Raw genomic sequence first — 17630 nt, 5'->3', positions numbered from 1 at the left:
ATATTAAATACATTTTCTTCAGAAAAGTTTCTTTGGAAACTTTCTTGCATCATAACTAGTCTTTTTAAAAAAAGGCAGCGGCTATTAGTGTAAATAGCGATGGATGTTACACTAAGTGAAAATAGCAGTATTTTTAACGATATGGTATTTACACTAAGTGCAAATAGCTATAGATTCTATTTACACTGTTAAAATAGCAAGTTTTTCTGCTACTTGTACTACTACTCATTGCAAATAGTGGCAGTTATCTGCACCTCAGTATTGTAGTACATTATAAAACTGAGCAATAACGTATCGAGTGTAAATTATAGTTTTAATTCAAATTATTAAATGAATGCCGCCTTATTAGGAGAATAGGCCTAACCCTACCCGATACTTTATTTCCAACTTTTTGATTATTTCCTTCATTTTTATTGAAAATAAATGCGTTTCCGATGTGATATGAGATTTGAAAAGTTTGGCAAAAGCCTGGTTCGAACTCGGGTTGACCGTGTTAAAAACACCCACCTTACCATCTTTGCTACTGAAACCAATGCTTAACTGGTGTCTTGTTTCAGTGTTGACTATCCCAATCACATGTTGGTGGGTGGAGTTAGTGTAAATCAGGGGTTTCCAAACTCGTCCTTGGACATTTTGCATGTCTCCTTTGTCTGACACACCCATTTCAGGTCTTGGAGTTGCTACTAATGAGCTGATGAGTTGAATCAGGTGTGATTGATAAAGGAGACATGCAAAATGTGCAGGAACGAGTTTGGGAACCCCTGGTGTAAATACTAGTTGCACTTGGTGTAAATACTAGTTGCACTTAGTGTAAATAGACACTCCAAAAAAAACAAACAAAAAAAACTATCAGGCTTTCAGCATGATGTCAGTTTTGGACTATACTGTGCATGTTCAGTTTAGAGCATCAATGCTTTTTGGTAAATGGATTTATATTGCAGTTTTCAAAATATTCATGCAAGTACAACTGCAGAAGCGTTCTACAAATTCTTGCATATAATTATAGATGTAGCCATAACAATGAATACTGGATAATATGAATTTTATATTTCTTTTACTGTATGTTTGTTCAGTTTTAATTGAGGACAAGTTGAAAACCTTTGATTTATTTAAATACAGACAGAATTTTTTTGTAAACAAACAATAGGCATCATAATAATATTAAATCTATAGAATTTTCATGTTATATAATATAGTATATACATGTTGTATACACTATAATATTTTACAAATGTTTAGAATTTGAAATTTCATTATACAGTATATATTTATATATTATTTATATATCATCTCATGAAAGTTGGTTAATGAATTTCCAAAGTGAGCAGAGCTGGACAAAGAAGCTGAAATAAGCAATAATTCAGTTGTGCAACGTTTTGATCACTACATCATTATCAAACTTCCATTTGTGTTATATCAGAGTTTTTAGCATTTTACTATCATTCCAACATGTAGAAACTGATCCCAATAAAGGTGTAGGTGTGTCCAAATTTGCATTGATTGCGTATGTGTTTAAAGAATGTATCAACACTTGTCAGCTATGGAGGTACACTGGAAAAACTTGTTGAGCCTTCAGGACTTGTCAAGCATAATGAGTGCCAGTTTCCTGACAGGTTTTCTCAGGTGATGTTTGCTCACTGGGAACCCGTGTCCTCCTGAGAACACCTGAACAGGTGTGTGAGAGAGTGTGTGTCACACTCTTCCCTGATGGTCCATCTCTTTTTTTTTCTTTTTTTTCAGTGAATGCATGATTCATAATCAAAGACTGTTCATGCGAGAAAGAGAAAACAGATGACACAAAAAGGGTCATTTTAATGTATTTCCTCCAAATAGCACAATGTACCGTATTCTCTAGAGGTAAATCTAAATATAAAGAAACTCTCAAGACACAAAATCAGTATTTGTCACAGACTGCAACTGCACAGCCTCACTGTGCTTTCACATGCATGACATGTTACAGTGTAAAACATTTATTTAAAAGGCCCTGACTGGAAAATAAATCCAAATCACTTAATTCAGTGCCGTTTTAGTGAATGTAGCTTGCTAATGAGTGGTGCTGATGCAAACCCTTGTTTGTGCTTTATTACAAGACCTTCCTCCGACTTCTATGAATGGCCTTTTCTGCTAAGGAATTAAAAAAAAAAAAAATTGAAGCTGAAATTACCACATTTTCTCACAATCTGTACACAATTTGGGGGAATATCAGAATTGCAAGCTATAAAGTCAGAATTGTGAGATGTTAACACCCATTTGCAAGAAAAATTGTGAGATATACACTTGAAACTGTTAGGAAAAAAGTCAGAATTGTGAAATAAGTCAATTTTTTTTATGCCATTGCAGAAAAAAATAATTGCGAGATGTAAACTCAGAATTGTGAGATGAAAAAGTGCATTAGAATCAGAATTTCAAAAGTGCCACTTGAGATTAAATAAATGATAGAAATAACAGCTTACATTGACCCACATCATGTTGAGAAGTGCCACTGCTTTCAATAGAATAGACTTGGTAGATGCATCATTTTACAGGTTATGACATCTGATTGATTGTGTCAGAGATGAGATTGACTATCTTCTGCTCTTTATTTTTAGTCAGTTTCCATGTCTTCTTCCCCTGAGTCCTCTACGAGGAGATCGGCGTGTTGAGTGTAATCAAACGCAGGGAACTTTATGGGCAACTCATTCCATTTGCTGAATGTCTTCTTCTTGGAGCCGTACGTGACCACAAAGTTCTTGATATGGAGGCAGGGACACTCGATGCTCTTATACAGCATCATTGAGCCCCATTGCTACTCAGGAATGAGACAAAAAATAAGATTTAAAATGAATGCATATTAAAGGAAATACACACAGTATGATGTATAGGCTGGGTGATATACAAAATATTTTACGATATATTTTTTGATAATTATGTTATCTGTATAAAATTGCACGGCATCATGAAACTTTACTGTAAGACTTTGCAAAACACTCCTTTAACACGTCTTTATTTAACTAAATTTTACTTCTTGTATGACGCAGACATATTGCTTATTAAATGTCTAAAAAATACTGAAATTCTATTTATAATAAATGAATAATCATACATAGATAATTGAATAATATATAATGTTAATAATATTTTAATCACATATTTATAAATATATTGTCTAGCCTTAATATTGAGGCTTTTTTTGTAAAAAAAAAACAAACTTTTTTTTCTTTACAGTATAGCTTTAAAAAAAAAAAACTGTTTTATAGACCTTAAAGGAATAGCTCACACAAAAAGAACATTTGGTGAAAGTGTACTCACCCTCAGACCGTTCAAGATGTACATGGGTTTGTTTCTTAATCAGATTTGAAGTAATTTGGCATTACATAATTTGCTCACCAATGGATCCTCTGCAGTGAATGGGTGCTGTCAGAATGAGTCCAAACAGTTGATAAAAACATAACAATAATCCACAAGTAGCCTAATCCACATCACTCCAGTCCATCAGTTATATTTTGAAGTGAAAATCTGTGTGTTTGTAAGAAACAAATCCATCATTAAAGCATTTTTGACTTTAAACTGTTGCTTCAGGACAAAATAGGAGTCCATAATCCATAATAACTCTTCCTCCAGTGAAAATCCATCCCCTGTTGTTCTCTCACATCGAAATCCACCAACATATTGTCAGCAGATAGACACAGGACACAGAGGTAAGTGCAATACAATCAACAGGTTTATTGAGTAGTAGCAGAGGGGAATGAGATGCGCAGAATGTCCAGGTAAGCAGGCGGGGAATGGCAATATCTCTAGGGGCTTATCTGAGTGTGAATGTCCTTTTTCCTTTTCCAGGGGATCCGGAGGTAACAGTTCAGCGTGGAGATGGTGGAGAACTTGAGTGGTGGAGAACAGAGATAGGAACACTGGAGCATCTGGTAAGTAGACAAAAGGTAAGTGGGTCAGGTTAGTCAACATGGAAGGTTTGAGACCAGACAGTGAGTGAACGGGAGGAGTGCAGGGATATAGTGCTGACAGGTGGCGGTGATCAGAAATCAGGGGATTGGGATCTGATGAGTGTCGTTGGTGGTGACTGTGGTGACTCTCTGACAGTACCCCCTCCTCCAGGGGTGGTTCCTGACGCCCTATTACGGCGACGGGGTCGGCTACGGCCTCTGGGTGCGGGACGGTCAGGGTGGTTCTGGTGAAACTCAGCCAGGAGGGAGGGATCCAGCACATCGTCCCCGGCCACCCAGGATCTTTCCTCCGGCCCGTGTCCCTCCCAGTCAATAAGATATTCCAGGCAACCACCCCGTCGCCGAGAGTCCAAGATGTCCTGCACCCTGTAGACTAGGGGCTTTTCGATGATTTCGAGAGGAGGAGGTACTGCAGGCTCGTCGGGTTCTGTGACAGAGGGAGAGACAGGCTTGAGGAGTGAGACATGGAATGCTGGATGGATACGATACCGTGCAGGGAGTTGGAGACGGAAGGTGACCTCATTAATCTGCCTCTCGATGGAAAAGGGACCGATACAGCGGGGACTCAGCTTCCGGCTTATCTCCAGGATGATAGATGGGGGTGGCAGACCGACGGGCATCTGCATAGGTCTTGTGTCTCCACACTGCCTGCTGAAGTTGGATATGAGTCCCAAACTCTCTCGCTCGCTCGGAAGCAGTGGTTGACAACTGGAACATCGGAGGGCTCTTCTGTCCAGGGAAACAGAGGGGGTTGGTAGCCGAGTATGCACCGGAAAGGGGTGAGACCGGTGGTGGTTTGCTTGAGGGAATTTTGTGCATACTTGGCCCACGGAAGGAAGCGGTTCCAGCTGTGCTGGTTGTCATGACAGTAGGCCTGAAGATATCTCCCAATCTCTTGAATCTTCCACTAAGTTTGGCCTTTAGTCTGGGGGTGATACCCTGAGGAGAGACTGACGGGGACATCGAGGAGTTTGAAGAATGCCTTCCAGACACGGGAGACAAACCGGTCGGAGACGACATATTCCGGCATGCCGAAGGTGCGGAAGAGATTATGGAAGAGGGCCTGTGCTGTTTCGAGGGCTGTGGGTAAACCTTGAGGGGAATTAACTTGCAGGCTTTGGAGAATCTGTCAACTGCAACGAGTATGCAGGTATAACCTTCTGACTTGGGGAGATCTGTGACTAAGTCGACTCCGACGTGGGACCAGCGGTGACGTGGAATGGGTAATGCGACAAATTTTCTGGCGGGTAAGTGATGTGGAGTCTTGGAGATGGCACAGACTGAGCATCCATGAACGTACTGGGAGACATCCCGGGCCATACTGGGCCACCAGTACCGAGCTTGGAGGAGCGAGCGAGTATGCTGGCTGCCTGGGTGTCCAGAGCCCGGGTAAGCATGCAGGGAGCCCAGAAGGGAAGTCCTCAAGGAGGTGGGCACGTAGGTTTTGCCCTCTGGGCCTCCCAGCAGAGCGGGTTCGGTGATGGAGGTGATGCGGATGTGTTCATCCAGGGCCCACCAGGTCTCACAAGGACGGATGGAGGGAGTATGGGTTCAGGTGTGGAGGGTTCTATGGGGGCATGGATACGTGAGAGGAAATCTGCCTTGACATTCTTATCTCCGGGTCGATATGTGATGGAAAACTGGAACCGGGTGAAGAAGAGGGCCCAGCGAGCCTGCCGGGGGTTTAACCTCTTAGCACTTTGGAGATATTCCAGGTTTTTGTGGTCGGTGATGACCGTAAAGGGGTGTTGAGCTCTCTCCAGCCAGTGTCTCCATTCCTCCAGCACCAGTTTAATGGCGAGCAGCTCCCGATTTCCAATACCGTAGTTCCGCTCCGCTGCGGAATGCTTCCTGGAGAAGTAAGCGCAAGGGTGGAGTCTGGGAGGCTCGCCGTGGTCTTGAGACAGCACTGTTCCCACACCGGTGGTGGCGGCATCCACTTCCACTATGAGTGGGAGTTGGGGTTCGGGATGTGAGCAGTACAGAAGGCCTCCTGGAGCTTTTTGTAGGTGGCTCAAGCTTCGGAGTTCCGGGACAGAGACTTGGGTTTCTGACGGAGCATGGAAGTGAGGGGGGCTGAGAGGAGACTGAAGTTCAGAATGACCCTCCAATAGAAATTTGCGAAGCCGAGGAATCGTTGAAGTTACTTTACTGACTGAGGCTGGGGCCAGTCCCGGATGGCTTGGACCTTCCCCTGGTCCATCTGGATCCTATCCGCACTGAGGATGTAGCCGAGGAACTGGACTGTGGGGCGGTGGAACTCACACTTCTCGAGCTTCAGGTAGAGGTGGTGTTTCCTGAGTTGGTGTAGGACCTGCATCAAGTAATGACGATGTTCGGCCAGGTTCCGGGAGTAGATCAGGATATCGTCTATGTACACGATGACAAACCGGTGGAGGAACTCCCGGAACACCTCGTTCATAAACCCCTGGAAGACGGACGGAGAGTTGGAAAGGCCATACAGCATGACCCGATATTCACAGTGGCCTGAGGGGGTAATGAACGCCGTCTTCCACTCGTCACAGGTCCAGCTTCGAGAAGATACGGGCCCCACGGAGTTCCTCGAGGGCGGCCAGGACCAGGGGAAGAGGATAAGGGAGCTTGACAGTGTGATCATTGAGGGTCCGGTAGTTGGTACAGGGCCACAAGCCTCCGTCCTTCTTGCCCACAAAGAAGGTTGAGGCCGCCGGAGAGGTGGAAGGGCAAATTAACTGTTGTTTGAGAGCCTCCTTGATGTAATCCTCCATCACCTTCCGCTCCGGGATGGACAGGGGGTACACTCGACCCTTGGGGAGTATAGCACCTAGCAGCAGGTCGATAGCACAATCCCATGGCCGGTGCGGTGGTAACTTTGTGGCTGCCTGTTTGCTGAACACATCCTGGAATGCCAGGTAGTCAGATGGGATCGTCGGAACCTCAGGAGGTTCAGGGCTCTCCACTAGGGTGGAATGAACTTGGAGTTTCAGGTTACTAACCAGGGGCACAGGGATGTTGGAGAGACAGTTTTGGATGCAGGATTTACTCCATCGGAGGACCTTGCTGGTATCCCATCTGACTTCGGGGGAATGTTGAGATAGCCAGGGGCATCCCAGGATGATATCGACGTTGGGTCCCTCCATTACCAGAAAGGAAATCCTCTCCTGATGAAGACAGCCTACTTGCAGAGTGATCGGCGGAGACTGGAACTTGATGTGCCCATGCCCGAACGGTTTTCCCTGTATGGTCTCGATCTTCAGCTTGGCTTGTCTCTGGCGGGGTAAATCAAACTGTTTTAGGAGGGCTTGTGAGATGAAATTGGGGCACACCCGAATGAAGTGCCCCGGAACTCCACAGTAGAGGCACAGCCCCGCAGCGAGACATCGAGCACGCTCAGTGCGTGAGAGGCGATTAGTATCCATTTGCATAGGTTCTGGTACCGGAGGACAGGCAGCTGGTGAGGACGGAGAATGAGCGGTTATGTCCGGCTGACAAGCTGTGAGATGTTGGGAGATCTTAACGGCTTTCTGCATAAAGCTCTCCAGAACGACAGTGTCATCGTAGATCGCCATCTGGGCTCTGATCTGTGGATCCAAGCCCTGACGGTAAGCAGTGAGTAGCGCTGCCTCGTTCCATCCACACGAGGCCGCCAGAGTCCGGAACTGCAGAGTATAGTCACTGGCCGAAGAATCTCCCTGACAGAGGCGGATGAGTTGGTCGGCAATGGAGAGCGAGCCGGTGGATAGGCTGAAGACCTCCTTGAAGTGGGAAGAGAAAGCATCGAAAGAGTTAATAATAGTGGGCTGTGAGTTCCAGATGGCTCGTGCCCAGAGCAATGCCCGTCCGGTTAGCAGGGAGATCAGGAAGGCAACTTTAGCCCGTTCGCTGGAGAATTTATGGGATTGCATCTTTATGTAGAGTGAAACTTGGAGTTAAAAACCGCTACATTCAACCGCCTCACCCGAATAGTTTGCAGCGATGGCCATGGGACTGGCAGAGGCAGAGAGGCAGACTGAGGGTGTGTGACCAGAGAGACAGCTGTTCGAAGAGCGCTGACCAGCTCTTCGAGGGGATCCGCAGCGGTGGGGTTTGGGAACTCCATCTCCAGTCATCGGTTCTGGTCTGGTCTTCTGTCAGCAGATCGACACAGGACACAGCGGTAAGTGCAATACAATCAACAGGTTTATTGAGTAGTAGCAGAGGGAAATGAGATGAGCAGAATGTCCAGGTAAGCAGTCAGGGAATGGGAATGTCTCTAGGGCTTATCTGAGAGTGAATGTACTTTTTCCTTTTCCAGGGGATCCGGTGGTAACAGCGTGGAGCGTGGAGACGGTGGAGAACAGGGATAGGAACACTGGCGCAACTGGTAAGTAGACAAAAGGTAAGTGGGTTAGGTTAGTCAACATGGAAGGTTTGAGACAGTGAGTGAATGGGAGGAGTGCAGGGATACAGTGCTGCTGATTAGTGCTGACAGGTGGTGGTGATCAGAAATCAGGGGATTGGGATCTGGTGAGTGTTGTTGGTGGAGACTGCGGTGACTCTGACACATATTTGTTTAGGTATGTTTTTTTGGACTGTTTTTGCTTGTAAACGGTACTTGATCAGTGCATGTTTCTGTCCTGATTCAGACGAGATAACTTTTTCACTGGAGAGAGAAATATGGATAAAGGACAACAACAGCAACAGTTTTAAGTTAAAAATACCTTAATGGTGGATTTGTTTCTTACAATCACGCAGCTTTTTGCTTCAAGACTTTAACCAATGGACTGGAGTGGTGTGGATTACTTGTGGATTGTGATGTTTTTATCAGCTGTTTGGACTCTCATTCTGACGGACATACCCATTCACTGCAGAGCATCCATTGGTGAGAAAATGATGTAATGCTACATTTCTCCAAATCTGATGAAGAAACAAACTCCTCTACATCTTGAATGGCCTGGGAGTGCGTGTATTTTCAGAAAAATTTTTTTTGGGGGTCAATTATTCCTTTAAGATAAGTGTTTTTGCATTATTGTGGTCCTATAATGCAGAGCGAGTCGAACTGAATTTTGCCAAACCACTGTTATGCTCAGCAGTAATGCAGTAAAACAGTGTTTATTTAAAGGGAAGAGCTGAAGTCAGCACACACCTGTCCGCAGTTTTTGCACGCAATGACTCCATTGGTCTCATAGTCCAGGAGTCGCTCCTGTAGTGATGCATTCTCTCGGACAGTAAACAGCTTACTGCAGACATCAACAACATTTATTTTTACTGATTTATTACTGTCTTCACCACCATCATCATGCACGATAAACATCATGTGTATCATCAGTGTGCATATTTCTGGATTTTCTGTGAAGGCAAAACAAAAAAAGTATTTGTGACTGTGGGTTTTTACCTAAATTGCGGAGTGACATTGACATGGTGCATGTTCTCAATCTTCTCAATGTCTTCTCCAGAGCACACAAACACACTGCACCGCCTGCAGCTCAGGCTGATTTTAGATGGTGGTTCCTTCAACATTCCCTTCTGCTGTTTCTTCTTTATCTTCACCTTCTCCTCCATTATGGCCTGCATCTGAAACTCTCTGATCTACACAATACCAAATAATGTTTCTTTTAAGAGTACATGAGGTATATTGGAGTGTATTTTTTGAAGTAGATTCTCACTTTCTTCTCGTAGTCAGCTCGATTCATCTTGCACACTTTGGCGATGGCTTTGCTCATCATTTTCTCCCGGTATTCGTTAACACTCTCTCTCTCTGCCACCCCAGATCCTGCCTCCGCCACCAGTGTGTAACTACTGTCCTCTGCTCTTCCTCGACCACGGGCCTGCAGAGAGGGAAAAACAGCACTTCTTACCTCTTCATTCATGTTGATCACAACAGATACTTCAGCATGAGAATATAACCTCAACAACAAGTCTCTGATGGCTTCATTTGTCAAGTAAGTAATGACAGACTGATATATTAGGCACCAGGCTGAATCTCCCAAAATCTGGCCATTTTAACATTTTTCAAAAATTTGGGGTCATTGGGATTTATCTTTTTAAAGAAATTGATACTTTTATTCAGCAAGGATGCACTAAATTGATCAAAAGTGACAGTAAAGACCTTTATATTGTTACAAATTCTTTGTATTTTAAATAAATGCAGTTTTTTAAAAACTCTTTTCATCAAAGAATCCTGGAAAAAAATGTATCAGTTTCCACAAAAATATGAAGCAGCACGACTGTTGTCATCATTGGTAATGTTTTTTTTGAGCAGCAAATCAGTATATTAGAATGATTTCTGAAGGATCATGTGACACTGAAGACTGGAAGAATGACGCTGAAAATTCAGCTTTGATCACAGAAATAAATTACATTTTAAAATATATTAGCATAGAAAATGGCTATTTTAAAATGAAATAATATTTCACAATATTACTGTTTTTACTTGTATTTTAAATCAAATATATGCAGCATTGTTAAGCAAAAGAGACTAATAAAAAAACCTAACTTGTGTATTTTATTACATTTATTAATAAATTAAATGCATGATTTGCTATAAATAAATTGTATTATACGAGAGCAATATATCGGCCACACTCGGTATTTGCATTGGCCATTAAAAAAATCCCATATGAGTCAACCAGTATTAACAAGTATGTGTATATACTTTGTCATTCATGACATAAAATTTCATGCATTATGTACTATATTGTACTATAGTACTATACTATACTATCGTGTGTAAGCAATTGTATCTGGCCTCATAATGACCATATTTCTGTTGGCTAACTATACAGGAAATTACTACATTGAGTTTTTCATTTGATTATGGTTATTTAAAAATTGGCATTGGAAGTTGCCTATTACTTGTTCTGAAAATGATGACCACAGATTTTTAGCTAGTCTGTTTAAATTGAATGTTGAAAACTTTTAGTTTGGCTCCTGCTACATTTAAGTGCTGCAGATGTGAGGCGTATGAAACCGGACCGAGAGCCATATGGCGTGTATATAAAGAAAATATTTAATTGAAACAAATAAAACAAAAAACTACAAGCCCTTAGAAACAGGTAGCATCATGTTGAGGAATAATCTAAAATCACACCTGAATCATGGCGATCTCATTGGTCACAAGGCAATAGCGTATGACGAAATTACATTCGGCGATGTCCAAACCCTCTTCTGCTACGGTGGTGGCTATTAGCAGATTGATCTGGCCGTCACGAAACTTGTTCAGCACGTCCTTCTGCTCTGCCTGGAAATGGCAGGCCAATATTTTATTAAAATTGAGTTTATGCCACTAATGCAACCTGGAACAATCATTTAAATGAATACAGAAACAGACACATTAGTTCCTGAGTTTGAGAGTGACTTACAGCGGTCATCGGTTTCACCAAGCTCTGATCTCCTCCGCCGATCAGATAACTGGCACTGACTCCCACTTCATCAAATTTGGGGTTTTCTTGAATCCACTGGCAGAGAGCGATGGCGCTGAGGCGGGTCCGAGTGAATATGATGCCTCTCGCTCTCTCTCTGGTGCTGAATTCCTTCAGGATGTTGGTTTTCAGCTGGGCCAGACTGTTGTTTTCATACTGTGGCTTTACCATCAAATCCTGCAACTTTGCTTTATTGTCTGTTGAATATTAAGAGAAACCGATACAAACAGTAAATCAGCATTACTCAACAAGATGTTTAGCATGTCTGGACACATTTTAAAGGAATAGTTCATCCAAAACAGTGTTGTTTTAGTATTATTTTGAATAGCTTTTGGGTTATTACCAGTTGAATATTCTTCTATTTTAATTTTAGTTTAACTTTAATTTTATTATGTGCTTTTGTAATTTTTATTGAGCTTTAATTTTGTTTTTTATTTTAGTTTTAGTCATTTTATTTTATTTTAGCTTAAACTTATTTAATTTCAGTTAGTTGCCAAAGCAACATTCCTATTTTTTTTTTAATGCTTTTTAAAGTTTAGGATTTTTGTCTAATATTTATTTTATTTTATTTTAGCTTTATTTCAATTACAGAATTACAGTTTTGAACCGTTTTAGATAACAAAAGGGTTGTTATTGGTAAATAAGAAAAATATTTATTTATTTATTTATACAAACTTATTTTGTTTCAGATAGTATTTTCAGTAAAATTTTTCATTTTTGCTTAGTTTAAATACTAAAATAATACTACAGTGCTAGAAACTAAGACTCAATATAAAAAAACACTATACAGACATAAAAAATAACAAACTAAAACATAAATTACAAAGACACAACAAAATTACCAAAAATTTTAAAGAAACAGAAAATATAAAACTAAACTATAATAGGATATACTAAAATAAGTTGAACAATATCTATACTGCATAATTTATATAATATAATCTATACTCTCATGTTGTTTCCATGCTTGTTTTCTTTACGGTAAAAAGCATCATCCACTTTAATCAAAAGTGCTTGGACATCTGTTGCATCTCACGGACTAAAGAAAATAATACAGGATTGGAACAACATGAGGATGAATGAGTAAATGGTGATAAATCTACCGCTTGGCTCCATGCTTTTTTATTTTATTAACAGCTTATGTAATCGCTGGAGCCCCATAAAAGACTATTTCCACTATATTCCAGAGAGCATCGACTCTGTTTTGTGTGTCTGTTTTTATGATACCTTTGAACAAAGTGAAGAGGAATCGCTCCGTGTCTGTGATTGTAACAGTGCCTTCCTCATCGGGGCTGGATTTGGTCTTGAGCTCTTCGTTGTGATATTTGTCGAGGAAGCGGAAGGCGTCTGACATGCGTATGGTGTTGCTCTGATGAAGAGCCTCGTTGTATTGGCGGAGATGTTCGGCGCACACGCGCTTCTTCTGATTCTCCTCCTTAGCAGCTGGTGAACAACACAGACAGTCAATATTTATAAAGAGTCAACAATATAACTCTTGTTAGGCCACAAGATGAGCCCATTAAGGTCCTTTAATTTATAGTCCACTCATTGGACTATTAAATAATTTCATGCATTCATCATTTTTTTTTTCCTGGATTCGCAAGTAAAAATCCCATTCTTTTTCTCCACAGAGAAAAAAATAGCAATATCAAAATTAAAACAGGCTTACCTTGAATTCTGAATTTATGTAATTTCAACGTCATTTTTAAACAATCATGTTTAAGTTACTTTATTTGAAGTGCATCATGAGATGAGTAGTTAATATACTTTGTTTGCTTGTTTTTCCTCCATTTTTCAATTACGTATTTTTGTGTTAAATACTTTAATGTTGGGATTCGTCTCAGAGCTGATTGGTTTTTGGGTAAATATTTCTTACAAATATCTATGGTGAAAAAACCCCAAAATCCTTTATTTGTTAACTCAAAATGCAACTAAAACTATAAAATATATTACTTGGAAAAAAAAACACATTAACTGACATAAAATAAGTTTAATTTTAAATTTTAATTTTTTTTATTTCAGCTAGCTGTCAAGGTAGCATTTTTTATTTTCACTTAACTTAATTTGAAGTACTAAAATAACTAAACCTAAACCAAATAAATGCTATTTAATTGAATAAATAAATATACATGCATGTATAAATATATATAAATAAAAAAGATAGACAAATAAAATTAGAAAAAGACAAAACACAACAAAATTACTAAAACTTTAAAGTTAAAATAAAAACAGAAAATATTAAAAATATTAACAAATTAAAAATATTAACAAAAAACGATAATAGTATATCAGTGATACAAAGGTTTTGAGCTCTGTAGTAGTATACTAGTTATTATAACTAGTCTTTTAGAATGTTTTTTCTTCTCTCTCATTTTGTATGACTACTGGAAGTTGAGAAACTGTTGGAATTCAGTGAAATAACAGTCTCTTCCTTTAAAAACAGGAAAGAGACTGTTATTACTGCATCTTATTGTGACACATTTTGCATGAGTGCATGACTGTATATGAAATTCTTATCATGACTTCCACAATATGGTGGTTAAATCATGGTTTCTGCAAAGTAGGAAGAAGGCAGAGGATACACAAAGAGAAACTAGATTTTAGTAAGAGCTTTGCAAAGATCCTCGCCAACCACCAGGATTTTGTCAAGAAATATATTTATACTTCAACTTCATGTACAAATAAGTGTGTAAGACAACATCAAAATCAGCGTGAATACTTATACAAAGCACAGTATCTAGGTATTTAAATCTATAAAGCAGAGCAAACTAGAAAAATTGAATGGTTTTAATGTTACAGCTCATAAATGAAGGTTTTAGACTGTTTGTTTTTGTGGTGCCACCAGGAATTTGTATTTATGGAATTTTATATGACGCCTTTAAAACTGTAATAATTTCTAGGACGTTTTCCTGATATTTCCAGGTTTTTAATGACCCAGTAAACCTCCATATATCTGAACGTGTTTGTAAAAGGCAGTAAACTCACCGTTCTGCTCTTTCTGGACGACCCACTGTTCGTAGTTTTGTGTGCCAGGCTCACAGAGGGGTTTCAGGTCAGCATGCTCGTGGATTTCATCCATTATCTTCTTGATCACGTCTCCAAACGGGTCCTTTAACATGCCATAGACACAGGAGGTTTTTATTGTCACTTTTTCAAATAATCCACATCTAAACTGAATATACTAGCATCATAACAGTACAGAATGCATGCTTTCCCACTTTATTGTTGACAGACAAGAACTTTAAAGGTCATTGCACACTGAGTCAGAAATTCTCGTCTGAAATTTTTGCATGTTAAAAAATAAACACGACCTCGCGTTGTCAATCACGTTTACGCCATGCCTCCGAAACTTTTGTCTGTCATAAAAAAAATTTGGATCAGGTTAGATTTTCTGCATTTTCGCATCCGTAACAAGCATTTTGATAGGAAAGTATGACGAATACGAAAACTCCCGAAAAAATGCATACACAAATTTTGGACTGTGTGCAAAGACCTTAAGTCTTTAAGTTTTTGTTTACACTGATTTTTCTAGAAATACCTAAACAATTATTCCATATGAGGTGGCATTTTTGTGCTACTAGTGTTACAAAAGTCATGACTGTTTTCAAACAAGTTTTTTAAGATAAACTTCAAGAAGTTTGTTTGTAAGAATGTTCTTAAGTGCAAATCTTAACAACATTCTTATTTTCTTAATGTCTTTTTTTTCTTAAGATGAAAATGAAAGACTTTGGTGTTATCTGATTGTATTGCGGATCTTGACAAAGACCGATCATGACTCGAGCACATCCCATGATGTGTAATATATGTAGCAAGTGTAATGCTGTAATGCCAAATTACAACAGTTAATTTTAAACCCAATAAATCCATTAAACATGTGATCTTTGGGGATTGAAAGCAAGTTGGAGGCTATCCAAACTTTCGAAAGATATTTACAATGATTAAAAAAACAACGACTATCTTAAGAACATTCTTAAGAGACAAGGTTAAGAACATTTTCTATTCCCAACAATTCTTCTAAAGAAAACTGAAAATAGCTTAATACATTTATTTAGTTAGTTTATCCTTAAGAAGGCTTTGTGAATCCGTGTTTGGAAAAATAAATTTCTTAACCTAAATTCTAAGTTTGTAAGAAATATTAAATTCAATATTTTCTTTAAAAAAATCTTAAAAATGTACCTTTTTCTGACAGACTTTGTTTGTGACTGTTTTTGCAGAAGCCTCACTGATGAAAAATGAATGTGAAACAACCCCAACAATTAATTTAATGTCTTACCTTTGATGATTTCAGGCAAGTTGGAGGTTTTCCTAACTTTACAAATTTATTTACAATGATATTTATTTATTAAATCGATGTTTTAAAAAGATACTTTTTAAGAGGTTGAATTCTTCTGAGGTTTTGTCTTAAGAACCGTTGTAAGAAAAACAGATAATAATATTCTTAAAGGGATAGTTCACCCAAAAATGAAAATTCTAGCCAAGCAGTTGATGGACCCCATTGACTTCCATAATACAGAAAAAAACTAAAATACTATAAAATGCATTGGGGTCCATCAACTGTTTGGTTACCAAAAGTCTTCAAAATATTCTTTAAAGAAATTCATAAACATTTGGAACAATTTGAGCATTGAGTAAACGATGGCAGATTTTTCATTTACTATAAGAAGTTGGTATAAAATATTCATAACTTTTTCTCTTAAAGGGATAGTTCATCCAAAAACGATCTTTCAGTTTCTTTCTTATGTTGAACACAAAAGAAGATATTTTGAAGAACCAAACAGTTGTTGGTCCCCCATTTTTGATTACCAGCATTCTTCAAAATATCTTTTATGTTCAGAATAAGACAGAAACTCATACATGTTTGGAACAACATGAGAGTGAGTAAATGTTGACAAAAGTCTCAACTATTCCATCAAGTAAGAAAAAAGTAAGAAGAATTTTATTCTTTTTTTATTCCCATCCCAAATTAGTGGTGCAGAAATGACACGCTTCATGAAGTTTATTTGATGACACACATTAAGTGGAATTACCTCCTTCCTCTCTTCTGCTTTTGCAATCCTTTTGAATGGTGTTTTGGCCTCCTCTGCTTCAAAAGTCTTTGTTTTTATTGTGAAGGCGTCCAAATTTGCACAGATCTGTAATGAATCAAATGAACACACATACTGTTGAACTCACAGCTCCAGTTTAGGGTTGGCTAATAGATAAACTGTGAAACGATCAAAAGCATCACACATCAGTGACATACAGTACTTGAATGATTGAATAGCATTTACAAATAGCAAAACGTTAGTTTTGACAATATATTATCATTTGATTCTTGACTTCTCAGTTAGGATCACTCCTTTTCACTCATTTAGTAAAATATCCAATTTATAGGAGTCATTTGATTGTGAATCAGATTGCATTGGCTGGGTTTGTTGTTTCACGTCGTTGGACAAATGCAGATGTATTTAAGAACTGTCAATGTCTTGAAAAAGCGTTTTTAAAAGAAACCAATTCCCATTTCTTAACCTTGATTTCTAGTACTGAGAAACATAGCTGTCAACATTGAACATTGAAAATAAGGGAGATTTCCCGGAATCCATCCCCAAAATAAGGGATTTTTTTTTTTGCTAAAGATGTTGTGTGCCTTGCTGACTCACTCGTGCGCTTGTGTTTCAGTGATTTGTCATGCTGCGAAACGTCGTTTTTCCCTCAATGACCAACACTGAAATTACAACGACAAATTTTGCAGTGGGCATAATTTGGACCTACATGGCTGCTTGTCAGGTAGTGGAAGGTGGTCTCCCATTTACTCAAATAGTGGCATAATGTCCTCGGTTTTGGTTGGTTAATTCGGTGATTTTGGCTGTCGGCGTCCTCCTGATCATCATCGCACATCACACTCATCTACTCTAACGTTACTCTCCTTGAAGTTCCCGCTACTTTTATCCCTCTTCCTCCCGCCCGCCGCTGCAACTGTCTTCTTCTTCTTTGATAGTAGCCTAAGCTACTGTCTGTATACTGTCACCTGCTTTACTGGAGGTCTGGTCTAGCAACCCAAGTGCAAGCCACTTCACAGACACGGATAGTTGCGTGTTCTGAGTTAACACAATCAGAGCGTAAAAATACGGGATATTTTACGGGAAAATACTAAAGCGGGAAGACAGCGGGAAAAGAGCTAAAATACGTGAGAAACCCGGAAAAAACGGGAGGGTTGACAGCTATGCTGAGAAACCAACGCTAAAGAGTTTCTCTTGGCGCTGATGTCATAAAGAATCAAGAATCATCCAGCACAGGGGCAGCGCGGAACATTGGAAGCAGCTCTGCGGTGGAG

At 39.5% G+C, this 17630-nt stretch overlaps 1 protein-coding gene across 2 annotated transcripts in view; it reads right to left on the bottom strand.

Annotated features, from left to right (window-relative positions):
* Positions 1 to 1773: 1773 nt before the first annotated feature.
* Positions 1774 to 17630, bottom strand: part of LOC306877062 (interferon-induced helicase C domain-containing protein 1-like) — a 34781-nt gene continuing 18924 nt past the window's right edge. For both annotated transcript variants that reach the window (XM_079428591.1, XM_079428592.1), the window contains exons 8-16: positions 16345 to 16449; positions 14303 to 14426; positions 12545 to 12760; positions 11258 to 11514; positions 10987 to 11136; positions 9563 to 9724; positions 9292 to 9485; positions 9043 to 9136; positions 1774 to 2785 (exon numbers count right to left, since the gene is read on the bottom strand). In XM_079428591.1, the coding sequence (XP_079284717.1) occupies positions 2585 to 2785; positions 9043 to 9136; positions 9292 to 9485; positions 9563 to 9724; positions 10987 to 11136; positions 11258 to 11514; positions 12545 to 12760; positions 14303 to 14426; positions 16345 to 16449 (1503 nt within the window). In that variant the 3' untranslated portion in view covers positions 1774 to 2584. The remainder of the gene's footprint in view (positions 2786 to 9042; positions 9137 to 9291; positions 9486 to 9562; positions 9725 to 10986; positions 11137 to 11257; positions 11515 to 12544; positions 12761 to 14302; positions 14427 to 16344; positions 16450 to 17630) is intronic.

Source organism: Barbus barbus (genome assembly GCF_936440315.1).
Source record: "Barbus barbus genome assembly, chromosome: 11".
Lineage (NCBI taxonomy): Eukaryota > Metazoa > Chordata > Actinopteri > Cypriniformes > Cyprinidae > Barbus > Barbus barbus.
The sequence above is the reverse complement of the archived record's forward strand: the minus strand, read 5'-3'. Positions and strand labels throughout refer to the sequence as shown.